We start from the raw sequence: 14,604 nt of genomic DNA on the forward strand, positions 1-14,604 counted from the left end.
TCCCTAACTCTTGTTACCAATTACATAAGTCCACTAACAAATACATGAGTTCCTGTTCTAAATTTTTGATGATGCTTTTGTTATCAAAGCACTCAATTAAACTAGGTCCTAATTAATTTGTAGTTTAGGATCGACCAGGTCATTACTTCCAAGGAGCAAGTTATGGGTTTCTTTAGATAAAAATTTAGGTGATAAAAAAAACACAATAAATTGGACCTAAACTAAAATACAAAATTCTAATTCTAAATGCAAGATGCTAATGTCCTAAAATCTATATGAAAATTAAATTAAACTTAAATGAATGCAATGCAATTTTTGGAGGGATTTTTTTTAGAAAAAAATCAAAATGATAAATGAAGAAAATTGACTAAAGAACAAAGAAAATTAACAAGTAAAAATTAAGAAGTTTTCTTCGGTAAGGTAAGGGGATAACTTAGGATTCGTATGTGTAGAGATATGATATGATATTATGTAAATATTATGTAATTATGATTAGGATATGATATGATATGATATGATATGATATTATCATAATGAGCCATTAATGCAAAGGCTCCTCCCACTTGTATATATATGTGCATATTCTGAGCAATGAAAAACAAGAGAATTATTTTCCATATTATTCTGTATTCTACATGGTATCAGAGCGTGAGATTTTTTTTTTGGATGGTAATTTTCGGTTGCTACAGTACCAACATTACCGTGTGAGCTTGTAACCCCCCTTCCCGACGCTTCCTTTCGTGTTTGTGGTACTTCCTTGGTGTGAGTACGGCGTGGTGCACTGTTCATCATTTTTTCGGTACTGTTCACTCCAGCGTCCGTACGGTTCATCGTTTTTTGTGCAATTCGGTTCTGTTTGCAGCTCCCTGTGTAGCTGTTGGCCTTTTCACTACTTGGGTATTCATTAGGTGATTCAGGTATCGTGCTTTGTGTCCCTGTGTGACACTCTTTCGCATTCCTTTTGGTTAGTGCACTTCATCTATGGCTGAAATTAAATCTGTCTCGGAGCTTGTCCCAACTGTTACTAAAATTACTGATCATAAGTTGACTTGGGTAAATTATTTGGATTGGAGTAAAACAATTCGTCTCTATCTGCGAAGTATTGAGAAGGAAGACCATCTGACCGATGATCCTCCAACAATTGATTCAAAAAAGGCCTGGTTGTGGGATGATGCACGGCTATTTTTCCAGATCCGTAATTCCATTGACAGTGAGATTATTCCTTCTATTAATCACTGTGAATTGGTTAAGGAACTAATGGATTATTTAGATTTTTTGTATTCAGGAAAAGGAAATATCTCTCGTGTTTACGAGGTCTGCAAAGCTTTCTATCGTTCTGAGAAACAGGATCGCCCTCTCAAAGCCTACTTTATGGACTTTAAGAGGATGTATGAAGAGCTAAATGTGTTAATGCCACTTACTGCTGATTTAAAGGTTCAGCATAAGCAACGGGAGCAAATGGCTATTATGAGCTTTCTTACTGGTCTCCCACCTGAGTACGACACAGTTCGCTCTCAAATCTTATCCGGATCTGAGATTTCTGACCTTCAAGATGTGTTTTCCAGAGTAATGAGAGCTGAGAATCTCTTGCCACCAGCTGCTAGTATTCCTACAAGTGCCTTGCTCAGTAAGGGCACCTATGAGACTCGTAGTCCCAGTGATAACCGCGGGGGGCCTACCCGTGGTGGTTCGAAGCAAGGGGGAGCCCCTTTTGACTCCAGTGGGGTAGTGTGTTATTACTGCAAAGAACCAGGGCATACAAAACGCACATGTCGAAAACTTCAGAATAAACAGCAACGAAATAACTCTGCCCATGTGGCTACACAAGCCAGTGACACAGTCACGATCTCTGCCGCTGAGTATGCCCAGTTAAAATCTGCTACGCCGTCTGTGAGTGCCGCGGCTACAACAGGTAATAATGCTACTGCCCTTGCTTCTTCTTCCTCAAAGTGGATCATAGATTCCGGGGCTACTGATCATATGACAGGTAACCACCATCTCTTCTCCTCTTATAATGCTTTTGCTAATCCGTCAAGTGTTTCCATCGCTGATGGTTCCCAGTCTCAAGTTCTCGGTTCTGGCACTGTTAATCCCACTCCCTCTATCCGTTTGTCATCTGTGCTAAATGTCCCTAAACTTGCTTTCAATCTCCTATCTCCCAGTAAACTCACCCGTCAACTAAACTGTTGGGTCTCACTTTTTCCTTCTCATTGCTTGATACAGGATCTTTTGACGAGGCGGATTATTGGTAGAGGTTATGAATCTGGCGGGCACTATATATTGGATGATCGGGTGTCTCATGCGGTGGCTTGCGCTAGTAGTCATTCTCCCTTTGAAGTTCATTGTCGATTGGGTCATTTGTCTTTATCTTCTCTTAAGAGAGTTTATCCTCAATTTCAGCATTTGTCGTCTTTAGATTGTGAGTCATGTCAGTTTGCCAAGCATCATCGTCTTCCCTTAGTGTCTCGTGTCAATAAACGGGTTTCATCCCCTTTTGAGTTAGTCCATTCTGATGTTTGGGGTCCTTGTCCTGTAGAGTCCAAAGCAGGGTTTAAATACTTTGTTACATTTGTTGATGATTATTCCCGAACAACTTGGTTATATTTAATGAAACATCGTTCTGAATTGTTTTCCCATTTTTGTGCCTTTTGTGCCGAGATTAAAACTCAATTTAATGTTTCTATTCGCACCTTACGAAGTGATAATGCTAAAGAATATCTCTCTGCTTCGTTCCAATCTTACATGCTTCAAAATGGTATACTTCATCAATCGTCTTGTGTTGATACACCAGCTCAAAATGGTGTTGCCGAAAGGAAAAATCGCCACCTACTTGAAGTGGCACGTGCACTTTTGTTTCAAATGCAGGTTCCTAAACCATTTTGGGCTGACGCGGTCTCCACTGCATGCTTTCTTATTAATCGAATGCCTTCCTCTGTTCTTGATGGTAACTCTCCTTTTTCTACCCTCTTTCCTTCTAAGCCTTTGTTCCCTATTGCTCCTAAGATATTTGGGTGTGTCTGTTTTGTGCGGGATGTACGTCCATCTATTTCAAAGTTAGACCCCAAGTCTCTTAAATGTGTCTTCCTTGGATACTCCCGGGTCCAAAAAGGTTATCGTTGTTTCTCACCTACTCTCAATCGTTATTTAGTATCTGCAGATGTCACCTTTCAGGAGTCCACACCATATTTCTCGTGTTCTTCCCCACCTGCTCCACCTGCGGAGGAGGATGACATTCTATTGTACTCTGTCACTTCACCATCACCGTCATCGCAAGCACCCGCTCCCGCACCCGTTCAACCATTTGATCATGTGTATGCACGACGGTCAAAGGAGATTACTACCGCCACGCCAGCTTCTATTCCTCCCTTGTCCGCTTCGCCATCAGATCCTGAGTTGAGCACCACTGAACCTCGTTCTGACCCTAATCCTGAGACACCTCCTGTTCCAGACCCGGATGCCTCTCTTGATCTACCCATTGCCCTTCGCAAAGGTAAACGTACTTGTGCCCATCCTATTTCATCTTTTGTTTCCTATGACCACTTGTCTCCTGTGTCCAGTTCCTTTGTTGCCTCCCTAGATACTATCTCTGTGCCCAGAACTATTCGTGAAGCCTTGGCCCACTCGGGTTGGCGTGCTGCAATGGAAGAGGAGATGGCGGCCCTTGATCGGGCAAATACATGGACCCTGGTCGATTTACCGGCAGGCAAAAAGGCCATTGGATGTAAATGGGTGTTAACTCCGAAAACTAAGGCTGACGGCACACTTGATCGCCTTAAGGCTCGCCTTGTGGCTAAAGGTTATGCACAGACCTATGGCATTGACTATTCTGAAACCTTTTCTCCTGTTGCTAAGCTCTCATCTGTTCGTCTGTTCATCTCTCTGGCTGCTACTTATGATTGGGATTTACATCAGTTAGACATTAAAAATGCCTTCTTGCATGGGATCTCCATGAAGAGGTCTATATGGAGCAACCACCTGGGTTCGTTGCTCAGGGGGAGTGTGGGAAAGTATGTCGCCTTAAGAGGTCCTTGTATGGTTTGAAGCAAAGTCCTCGTGCATGGTTTGACCGGTTCAGTACTGTTGTACAGAAATTTGGCATGAGCCAAAGCAAGTGCGATCATTCTGTATTTTATCAGAGAACAGCGGCTGGCATGATTCTCTTGGTGGTATATGTAGATGACATTGTGATCACAGGCAGTAATGGTTCAGGCATCTCGTCCCTCAAGTCCTTTCTTAATTCCCACTTTCAGACGAAGGATCTGGGCTCTCTGACATACTTTCTAGGTATTGAAGTTATGAGAAGCAAGAAGGGCATATTACTGACACAGCGCAAATATGTCCTTGACCTACTAAAGGAAACTGGGAAGTTGGGAGCAGCACCGACTAATTTCCCTATGGTTCACAACCCACTCCTTGACGCTGATGGGAGCATACCACCTGATGACTCTCTTGATGATGAGAAACGGATGCTTGAGGCTCAAAAGAGCAAACCATTTGAGAATCCTGAGAGGTACAGGAGAATGATTGGCAAGTTAAACTATCTCACTGTAACTCGTCCGGATATTACTTATTCAGTTAGTGTACTAAGCCAGTTCATGGCATCCCCGACTGTCAGACAGTGGGAAGCCTTGGAACACGTGTTACATTATTTGAAGGGATGTCCAGGTCGTGGGATATTATACAAAAATCATGGTCATACAGACATTGAGTGCTTCTGTGATGCGGATCATGGTGGATCAAAGGCCACGAGACGGTCTACTACAGGATACTGTGTCTTTGTGGGCGGGAATCTGGTATCCTGGAAAAGCAAGAAACAAAATGTGGTGTCCCGATCGAGCACAGAGGCATAATACCGGGCTATGGCACAGTCTGTATGTGAGATAATCTGGATATATCAGTTACTGACGGAGGTTGGCCTCAAAACTACTTTGCCAGCAAAGTTGTGGTGTGACAATAAGGCTGCCCTACATATAGCCTCTAATTCTGTGTTCCATGAACGTACCAAACATATTGAGATTGATTGTCACTTTATCAGAGACAAGCTTAAAGAGAACTTCATCTCTACTGGATATGTGCGCTCTAGTGATCAATTAGGGGATCTTTTGACTAAGGCTCTAAAATGGGACTCGTGTTAACTATCTGTGTAACAAGTTGGGCATGATTAACATCTATGCTCCAACTTGAGGGGGAGTGTAGAGATATGATATGATATTATGTAAATATTATGTAATTATGATTAGGATATGATATGATATTATCATAATGAGCTATTAATGCAAAGGCTCCTCCCACTTGTATATATATGTGCATATTCTGAGTAATGAAAAACAAGAGAATTATTTTCCATATTATTCTGTATTCTACAGTATGAATTTAACCTTCATAACTTTAATCAGTTAATTAGACCAAAGGGAGGTAATAAGAGAGTAGAATTAATAAACTTAATTACTTACTTGAAATAAAGGAAACCCTTAATTTCAAAAACCCTAAATCATTAGAGAACTCATAACAATATAAGGTTGGTTAATTAAACTTATTAAAAACCAATGAAAACAACTCAAATTAGTTCTGAAAATTATATTTGAAATTATCCAATTAAACAATTAGATAATTAACCAACTTAATTAAATAATTAAGAGGCATTTTGCAATTCAAACCACATTGATAATTAAACTCATAATGAAAACTCAATTATAAATTCAATTAACAATGCAAAGGTTCTAAACATAAATTCCAACAAATATCTCAGTACAAATAAGATCCAAATATCAATCCAATCTAAGAATAAAAATGACAATCTAGAACTAAATTATCTCAACAAAAATACAACTTAAAATTATTTAAAACTAAATAATTTCAAGTCTTTGAATTAACAAGATAAATGGAACATCACTCTCTTGTGGTCTTCAAGCGTTAGTCCAAGGCTCAAGCCTCATCCATACTCCTCCCAAGTTGCCTCCCTAACAAGCTTAAGCTGCCATGAAAATTATCTTCCCTCCAAGTTTCTTGGTGCAATTCATGGACATGAGACGCAAGGTGGGTGATTCAGGTTATGGGAGCAATTGATTAAATAGATGATGATGGAATATGGTGATAATAATAGTCTTGAAATCAAAGGACGTGATGCTCAGTTTTTGACTGCGGAGTGGAATGAAAGAATTATGAGAGAAGGCGTGAGACTAGAGAAATAGTGTTGAAGGGAGAATGAAGAGAGTGCTGGGCGTTCAATTGTCCGTTGGCATGAATGGAGAAGGAAAGAGTGATGCTAGGCGTGAGTCCTTGCTCTCAAATAAGAAAAATATTTTAATGAGAGAAAAAGGAATTTTTGTGGATCCAAAACTTAAGCCTATTAGTAATTAATTGACCCACTTGATATTAGTTATTGGATTGTGTTTAAATCCCAAGAAACAATTTTGCACCATTAGATTTCCTATATACTCTTTCTTGATCTACAAGAATTTAAGTGCAATCATTAATGTAGATTATATCCAAATATATTCAAAAATTAAATATTAAATATGCACAAAAATTAGGCAAGAAATTTCAAAACTTTCTAAAAATAATCTTTCTAAAAATATGAGACTTTTTTCCAAAGAAATAGAAAAATTAATTCCAAGTCAAAAATAGGAAATCATAAAATATTCATATTTTCAATCCAAAATCTCAATTTTTATGCAAAATCCAAAAATCAACCAATTTATCCAATAATGCATAAAAATCCAATTAAGCTCAAAATTATCATTTAAATCCTAAATTAATGTGGGATAAAATGTATAAAAATTGGGCTTTATCAATTTCCTAATGCTCTTTGTAAATTGTCTAAACCCAATCGTGAACACACTTGACAAACTCTAGCGTGATGAGTCAGTTATATTTAAAAAAAACCACTTGCAAAAACAGAAGCCCCTGTTGCAAACTTAGCTATTATTATTGGAAATTTCTTGATTTTAGTAGTTAACATTTGCACTCAAAGTATGAAATTTGTGAGGGAAAATATATTATCATTACTAGATATGTAATAAACACATAATATATAGTTCATTGCACTGAAAATGAAATTGTGGGTAATTCTTGTGCGAAAAAATTGACATGTCCTTTGCTAATATAAAAGACATCTTGAGCTGATAGTTCCCTCTTCAATTTCTTTTGGTTGTGTCTGTATCTTTGCAAATAGTTGTGCAACAGCTGCCAACTATGTATTTCTTGCATGAGTAATGAGTCGCCACAACAAGTTTGACCTTAGGGAACTGAGTTCTTCCTATTGCACAACATTAAGAACCATCAAACAAGGGACATAGTGGAGTATAAGATTGAAATCTAAAAATAATGCATTTACAGATAAGCACTTAATCAACTCATACTTTTGCAAAATAGTTGTTTCCCACCGCCAATAGCTATTTATAATCCGTTGCTGCACATCATTCAGCTATCAATTTCAATTAACTTTCAGTAATAATAGAGAGTATGCGTGAACAACAGGAATTTGTGGGTTTACAATAGAAATACCGGTTTTCATAACGTTAAATTGTAATTTTCTCACACAACTCTAATTTGCAAATTTACAATGCGAATACATATTTTCATAACTACAAGTTATCATTTTCTGCACATTTTGTTTTCATATTAGCTGTTGCAGCACATTCATCCATTTTCCTTTCAGTTCTCCCTTCCTGAGTTCCTTTAACAACGTATTACAGTCAGTATTCTTCCATTCTCACCCACTTTTCAAAAATCACTAACACCTCATGTTTATTAACTCTAAAGAAGAAGAAGATAACAATCTCTCTCTAAAGAAGAAGAAGATAACAGTCTCTCTCTAAACTTAAAAGCTATATCAAATTTTTCTCCCTCAGTATCTACTTACCCATACATTTAAACATTCATTAACAACCCAACAATTAGCTCAACAGAACGAAATTTTGGGGAAAATATTTACCATACACACAAAACTGTTCTTTTTCTCTCTTTCTTCAACCTTTTCTCTCTTTCTTCTTCCTTTCTCGCAGATGCAGTACGTAGGCTAGTTCAATAAAATGGCTTCAGCAATTAATTTCAATTTGCCTCCTGGGTCATTCAGTAAAATTTTGATTTTTTTGGGCCTATTTGAAATTAATTTCCATCTGCGGTCCCCAAAAAAAAAAAGAAACAAAACAAGCCTTTGCCCTCCGGCTCTCTCCTCAAACAGCACATCTTTCTCCCTTGCATGCTCAACATTTCCATCGGGCATCGGCCGTTTCAGTTATCGGCAATTCATTTGTCATTTCTGTCATAATCAAAAGTATCTTTGCAGAATTACAGCCAAAGCATCTTGCGGGAAATAGCTTGCTTCGTTCCTTGCGACTCTGTTCTTCATCTGAGTTCGAGTGGCTTGAGGAGCTGTCGTCTAACCAAAACGGAAGCCTCCTTATTCTTCGATTCTTTCATTCTTAGGTGAGTTCTTCCCCCTTCAGTTTTATTTCTTCAATAGCTCACTTGATTTGAGTTGATAACCTTTCTTTTCTGGTTCTGGCTTTTAACTCATACGGGAAACTTTTTGATTGACGAACACAAATTATGCTAACACAAGCATTCTTTTGGGGTATAGTATTGATATTTCTTGTATACGTTGCTTCTTGAAAATAGTTTATAACTTTTGAAATGCATTACTGTTTGAATGAGACGAGATCAGCCTCCATTTGTGAAGTTTCGACTACTCCTAGGAAGCCCCATTTCACCCTGAATTTTAAAAAACATAAAAGGCCCATAATTGATAATTCTGCAGCTATTTTGTATTTTCCCCTGGCATCATACCATAATCGCTTCTTGAGAATCGGGAGGCCATGTATTTGATTTGAATGAAGATGTATACTATGCATTTGATTTGAATGAAGATGTATCCTCCGTCTTCTCTTGAAGTGATATCTATTGCTGTCCTCCATTTACAAAAAAAAAAAAAAACTAGTTATAGGTCTTTTATTCAAATCAATTGTATGGCCTAAGAATGGCTAAGGGGTGTTTGGATAAAACCAAACCATGGTTTGGAGAATACTTTCTTGTTACCAGAAGCACTTTTTATAAGATAATATAATTAATTAATAATTAATATGTGTATATATATTTATAAATTATAAGATTAGATATGTTTATAGAAAAATGATTATTTTTTTTCTAACAGAAAAATATTAATTTGCTGTAAATATTTTCTGGTAAAAGAAACTGAAAAAACAATAAATAACAACGTACTACCTCTTTTTTGGTCCAAAAAAAAAACAAATAATATACTCCCTCTGAACAGTGAAGGACCGAAGGGGTATATATGTCTGGTTAAAATTCTTCTCCCTAAAACCAGCTGACACTCTCCCATTTTTTTTCCAGAAGCAGATGCAAAATGCTTCTCACAAAACCATGGTTTTGGGCTAAAACCGTGGTTATTGATTTTTGATGGGTGTTTGGACAAATTTTTTCCAAACCATAGTTTGGGTCCCCAAACTATGGTTTGGGATGATACCCAAACACCCCCTAAGTGACCAGTACGGTATATGCAAGGGAGAGCTGCCTTGGGCCCCAACCTATAGGAGGCCCCTAATAGTAGTAATATGTGAAGCCTCTAACGTATATAGGTATTATTAGCGTTTAGTATGTATAGCCAGTAGAAAAAGTGTCAGATTAGCTCTAAAATAAGTGGTGGATAGTACAATATAAATTGAAAATAATAAAACTTCTATGAAAAAATAAAGAGCATTAAGTTTTAGAAGTTTGGATGATGATCAATTGAAAAAAATATTGATTAATCTAGAAAAAATTTTCAAGTTTTAGTTAACATATTGATTTGATATTGATGGTCTTGATTTATTTTCTGATTTTAGGGTACTGAGAGAAGTTTCAACAGAAGCAATTGATACTCCTATAGAAGTCTTAAACTATATCAAAAGATTAAATTAGTGGGGTGTGGTTAGAGGTCATGAAAAAGAATCTTATTAACGATGCAAGTAATACTTGCTATTGCTAAAAGAAGTTTTTCAAAATTAAAATTGATTAAATTATACTTAAAATCAACTATATTATATGACATAGATTAAATGGTATTATAAATCGAAAATGAAATGTTACATTCATGATTATAAATCATGAATGAGTGATTTTGAATTCAAAAAGCTAGAAGAATAATATCATACTTCTCCGGCACTTAATATAAGATCTAATTGTTGAGTCAATTTTGGTCTTAAATATAAGATTTATTTATCATATTTATCAATTTTTCTTAAATCACCTCTATTGATATTCCCTTAACCATAATTAAGTAGAAGAGGGAGGAAGGATATTAAGAAAGATGATTATGATGTTTTGAAAAAAACATGTTATATTTCTTATAATTAACTAACTTATTTAACTTTTAATCTAATTCAATTATTTAAATATGTCTTATATTAAGGACAGAAGGAGTAATTGATAATTAATATCTCCATAGGCCTCTTTAGTGACCTTGCCTAGAGCCCAGAAACTTTAGGACACGGCCCTTGTCCTCTATAGTTTTTAAAACTTGGTAGTTCCTGAATTTGAAGGAGCCAATTCACCATTTACAGTTACAGTTTCACACGGTAGCATATATTACACTGTTCAGGGCCTAAAGACACCATAAAATCACGATAAAAGATGATTGTCATCAATAACATGGTTGGAAATGAAATGAAAGGATAATTCTATCTACCCTGCATGTTTGTGATAGTGACATGATAATTGGAGCTAGAGTTATGTTCATTTTGGGAACTCTGTGCAAGTGCAGCCTGCCAATTGATGAAGGCAGGTTGCTTGGGGAAAGGCAAATTGCCAATCTTGCTGTGCAGCATTAAGATCACAGAATCCATGGTAGGGCGATCTTTCGCAAGTTCTTGCACGCACAGTAATCCGATATGTATGCATTTTATCATATCCTTTTCAAACTGTGGGTTATATATTGTATGATCTATCAAAGGTATGATATTCTCTTCATTCCATAGTTTCCACGCCTGAAAACAAAAGTAACCACGAACTTTAGGTGCCAACTCTAATGTTTGAAAACTTAACTTTTTGGAATAGTGCTTACAAATCCTAAGAGGCTCAAAGCTTGTTGATCACGGTAGAAGCTTGTATTTTTCCTCCCGCTTACTGTCTCCAGTAGTAAAACTCCAAAGCTAAAGACATCTGATTTCTCAGAAAAAATGCCTTCTATTGCATATTCTGGAGGTATATAGCCACTGCATTTGTGTTAAGTTTTAAAGATTGAAGCAATTAGCATTAGGACAATATTTGGAGTTCTATACTAACTACAACTGGGATGTTAACTTACTATGTTCCAACCACTCTTCTTGTATAGTCCTCATCTTTGTTAACTCCAAAGATTCTTGCTGTGCCAAAATCTGATATTTTAGGATTTAGCTTTTCATCCAATAAGATGTTGCTTGCCTTGAGATCTCTATGTATTATTCTTAATCTTGAATCTCTATGAAGATAGAGCAAACCTCGAGCAGTTCCTTCTATTATGCAATAACGCTTCTGCCAATCAAGGACATCACATTTGGATGGATCTGCCATAAATCCCAAGTGGAAGGAAAAACTTATTGAATCACCAAAAACTAAAGTTCAGGAAACTAGAATCTACAATGATGAAGCAAGTATTTCCTCTTGTTTCCTTAATTTAAGTGCATATTTTTAACGAAGATCTCTTTTTCATAAAAATGTAGTTAGGGCACTTATGAGCAAAATGTACTAACCGAAGAGATATGCAGCCAAACTTTTATTTGGCATGTATTCATAAATTAACATCTTTTCACCTCCTTCTACACAGCAACCAAGAAGTCTTACGAGATTGCGATGCTGAAGTTTAGAAATTACCACCACCTCAGTCATGAATTCTTCACGTCCTTGTCCTGTTACACTTGAAAGCCTTTTAACTGCAACTTCTTGTCCATCTTGCAGTTTTCCCTACAAGCATATTTGCAAAGCATTTTTATAACCTTTGTAAGTTCGTAGAAGATGAGCACTATTAGGCTAGGCATACTTTGTATACTGGACCAAAACCACCCTGCCCAATCTTATTAGCAGAATGAAAGTTGTTGGTTGCAGCTGCAAGCTTTTCAAATTCAAACAGTTGTAGTTCCTTCAGCATCTCACTAGAAATTTCGTTCTCTGCCATAGTCAGTGGTTCTTCTGTTTGTGGCAATAATAATCATTTACAATCAGAATGGGGGAAAACAAGTAGTTACATTCAGTTTTGGTTATATAGCAATATAGAGCGAGAGAGAGAGAGAGAGAGAGAAAATCTATATCCATTGCATGACTTGTTTTGTGGCTTCACTGTTTATAAAGCCCATTAAAATGCAGGAGACCTTTAAGGTGTAATATAATGGCAATATGAAAAGAGAATACGGTAACTAATACAAAATATCATGCAAAATCAATTAAACTGAAAGTTGAATTAACCTTGAATATGAACATTGCCTTAATTTTTTTAAATGAATCTTTAAGTTGCATTTTGATAACATATTATTGTATAGTCTTTTTTTTAGAACTGAAAATTACTTCAGATCAATAGTTGAAAGTGAAAGACCACATTCATAGCATAACTTATAGAATACAAACGAGAATTAACCTTAAGTGAAATTTAAATTGACAAGAAGCCAATCCCATATTGAGGGCCTTGCCCAATGTCACTGGTTTGAGCAAATGAGAATTAATCTTCTCTTAAGCCATAAGATGTATGGACAGAGACACTTTGTTTCAACTGAGCTGCAACATTTTAGCTTAAATTACTCTGATCAAATCATTTGTTTTTCTGCATTCTCGAGTTCAATACCTTGTTGTTTGGCAGGACATCTCCATATCACATATGCACAGGCTGCAATTAGAATTGTTCCTGCTGTCACTGGGATTGAAATTATCACTGCTAATCTACTCTTTTCCTCTGCATCACATGAAAACAAAAATCTTTAGTCTCATTTTTGCAGATAAGTTGGGGGATTAGATTTCAAGTAGGCTTAAGAAATTGATGAGTTACTCAATTCCGAATCTGCCAGACGAATGTACAGGCTGAGACCATCACTTGAGAACCTTTGTATGTCAATCAGATTTTCACTCCACATCATACAACCAATGCCCGCATCATAGGCATATGCTAAGCAGGAACAATTGTTCAAGCACTGGACTCTGCAATTTGGTAATGCTGATACAGTGAAAGTCCCATTTAGTAGGTCTGGAACTTTGGTATTCTCCAATAGCACAAACCCATCATCATCATGTCCATTTCTGGTTTCATTTTTGGCTCTGTCACACTTCAATGGCTTCCTCCTTACGCATCCACTAGTCCGCTTTCCTTTATTCCATTCTTCACCATTTTTTGGAATGAAACCACGTAAACAGCTACAAATTGGCTTTCTTTGTGGATTACAGCTTCCAAACGATCCACAAATGCCATAAATGTCACAGTCTGATTGCTGCACTGTCCATTGGGGTACCCACTCTTTTTATTGTCATCCCAGTTATGAAATACCAGTTTCCCTTCAAAGTTCAACTTATAGAATGATAAAGGTAAAAGTTTTATATATACAAAGTATAAATAGAAAGTACCATTTGCTTTTTCCGATGTGAATCCATAATTGAGATACTGATTCTCCAAATTGGGTATGCCAGCGAAGATTCGACCATCCCATGGACCTCCCCGCCAATATGGGTGAGCGTTGTTCCAAATAAACGTTTGAGGAACTGTACTAGGTCCCATAGAAGCTGTAAAGCTTCCTATGGAGGGATCAGAAGGGCTTTTCCATGATGTCAACATGAATTTCTGACCTGCTTGTGCATTATACCCACCACTAGTAGGAAACAGCAGTGTGTCAGAAAGATGGTGGAAGCTTTGCCATATCACTTTTCCAGTGATATTGTTCTTCAGCACAAGATTTCCAGAATCCTGTAGCTGCAAAATGACGTGGGGTGTGTCATTATCCGATGCATCTGATGACCAAACTACATGTTCCTTTCCATCTAGTATCACAAGATTGCCACTCTCAGATATCTTGAGCATCCCTGGAGGATCTGTGAGGGGTTCTTTTCTATTAGCCACCCATATCACTGTGGTTTTTAACATGTACCAAATTCCTAGGTAACGATTGGATGAATTCTCAGGACTGAAGAATCCCAGTGTGAAATTGGTGCTATTAGAGGTCAGAATATCTGGATCCTTCATTCGCTTAGATGCTGTTAGAGTGTCTAAGCCAGAGGCTAAAAATGAATAATAGCATGCACATAGGAGGAAAACACCTAAAACTTCTGTATAAACTCTGACCCCCATAGGATTAGTACTTTTTTAGAAAGTGAGGATTTTGTCTGTCTGTCTCTTCGCTTTTCATAATTCACCTTCATGGGCTTATGCCTTTCAAATGGGTGCAAGGAGCATGAGTTTTTCAACCGGTCATAGTTTGTCTCTTATCTTTTGATGACTGCTATTTTCTTGATGAAAAAGTTATCTGACTTTTTCTTTCCGTGTTTGCTTTCTCTCTACTTGAAAATGCATTAATGATTGAATATTGCTTAGAGTCAGGAAGTTTGATGTAATATAATGCAAATAGTTGCTTTGATTGTTATATGCCGTCTACT

The 14,604-nt window shown here is 36.9% G+C and overlaps 1 protein-coding gene and 1 pseudogene across 2 annotated transcripts; one reads left to right on the forward strand and one right to left on the reverse strand.

Annotated features, from left to right (window-relative positions):
• The first annotated feature begins 1,413 nt into the window (after positions 1-1,413).
• On the forward strand, positions 1,414-2,584 carry LOC114760284 (uncharacterized). 2 transcript variants are annotated; one of them, XM_028949541.1, is made up of 2 exons: positions 1,414-1,912; positions 2,224-2,290. In XM_028949541.1, exons 1-2 carry the CDS (start codon positions 1,459-1,461, stop codon positions 2,250-2,252), a joined length of 483 nt encoding a protein of 160 aa, XP_028805374.1. In that variant the 5' UTR covers positions 1,414-1,458; the 3' UTR covers positions 2,253-2,290. The 2 variants fall into 2 exon arrangements, 1 of the variants encoding a protein (XP_028805374.1); XR_003742033.1 differs by having other exon boundaries at positions 1,903-1,987; positions 2,224-2,584.
• A 7,901-nt stretch (positions 2,585-10,485) lies between these two features.
• Positions 10,486-14,299, reverse strand: LOC114760281 (G-type lectin S-receptor-like serine/threonine-protein kinase At1g11330; annotated as a pseudogene).
• Positions 14,300-14,604: the final 305 nt, after the last annotated feature.

This window comes from Neltuma alba, unplaced genomic scaffold, assembly GCF_004799145.2.
Source record: "Neltuma alba isolate B1F8T4 unplaced genomic scaffold, ASM479914v2 tig00010966_pilon, whole genome shotgun sequence".
In the NCBI taxonomy this organism is placed as follows: Eukaryota; Viridiplantae; Streptophyta; class Magnoliopsida; order Fabales; family Fabaceae; genus Neltuma; species Neltuma alba.

What these genes read in the sequence shown, in the direction of transcription:
- LOC114760284 (XM_028949541.1), top strand. Translation starts at nt 1,459, where the DNA reads ATGGCTATTATGAGCTTTCTTACTGGTCTCCCACCTGAGTACGACACA. An exon ending in GAGTGCCGCGGCTACAACAG is followed by an intron (nt 1,913 to 2,223) that starts GTAATAATGCTA and finishes TGCTTGATACAG; the next exon opens with GATCTTTTGACGAGGCGGAT.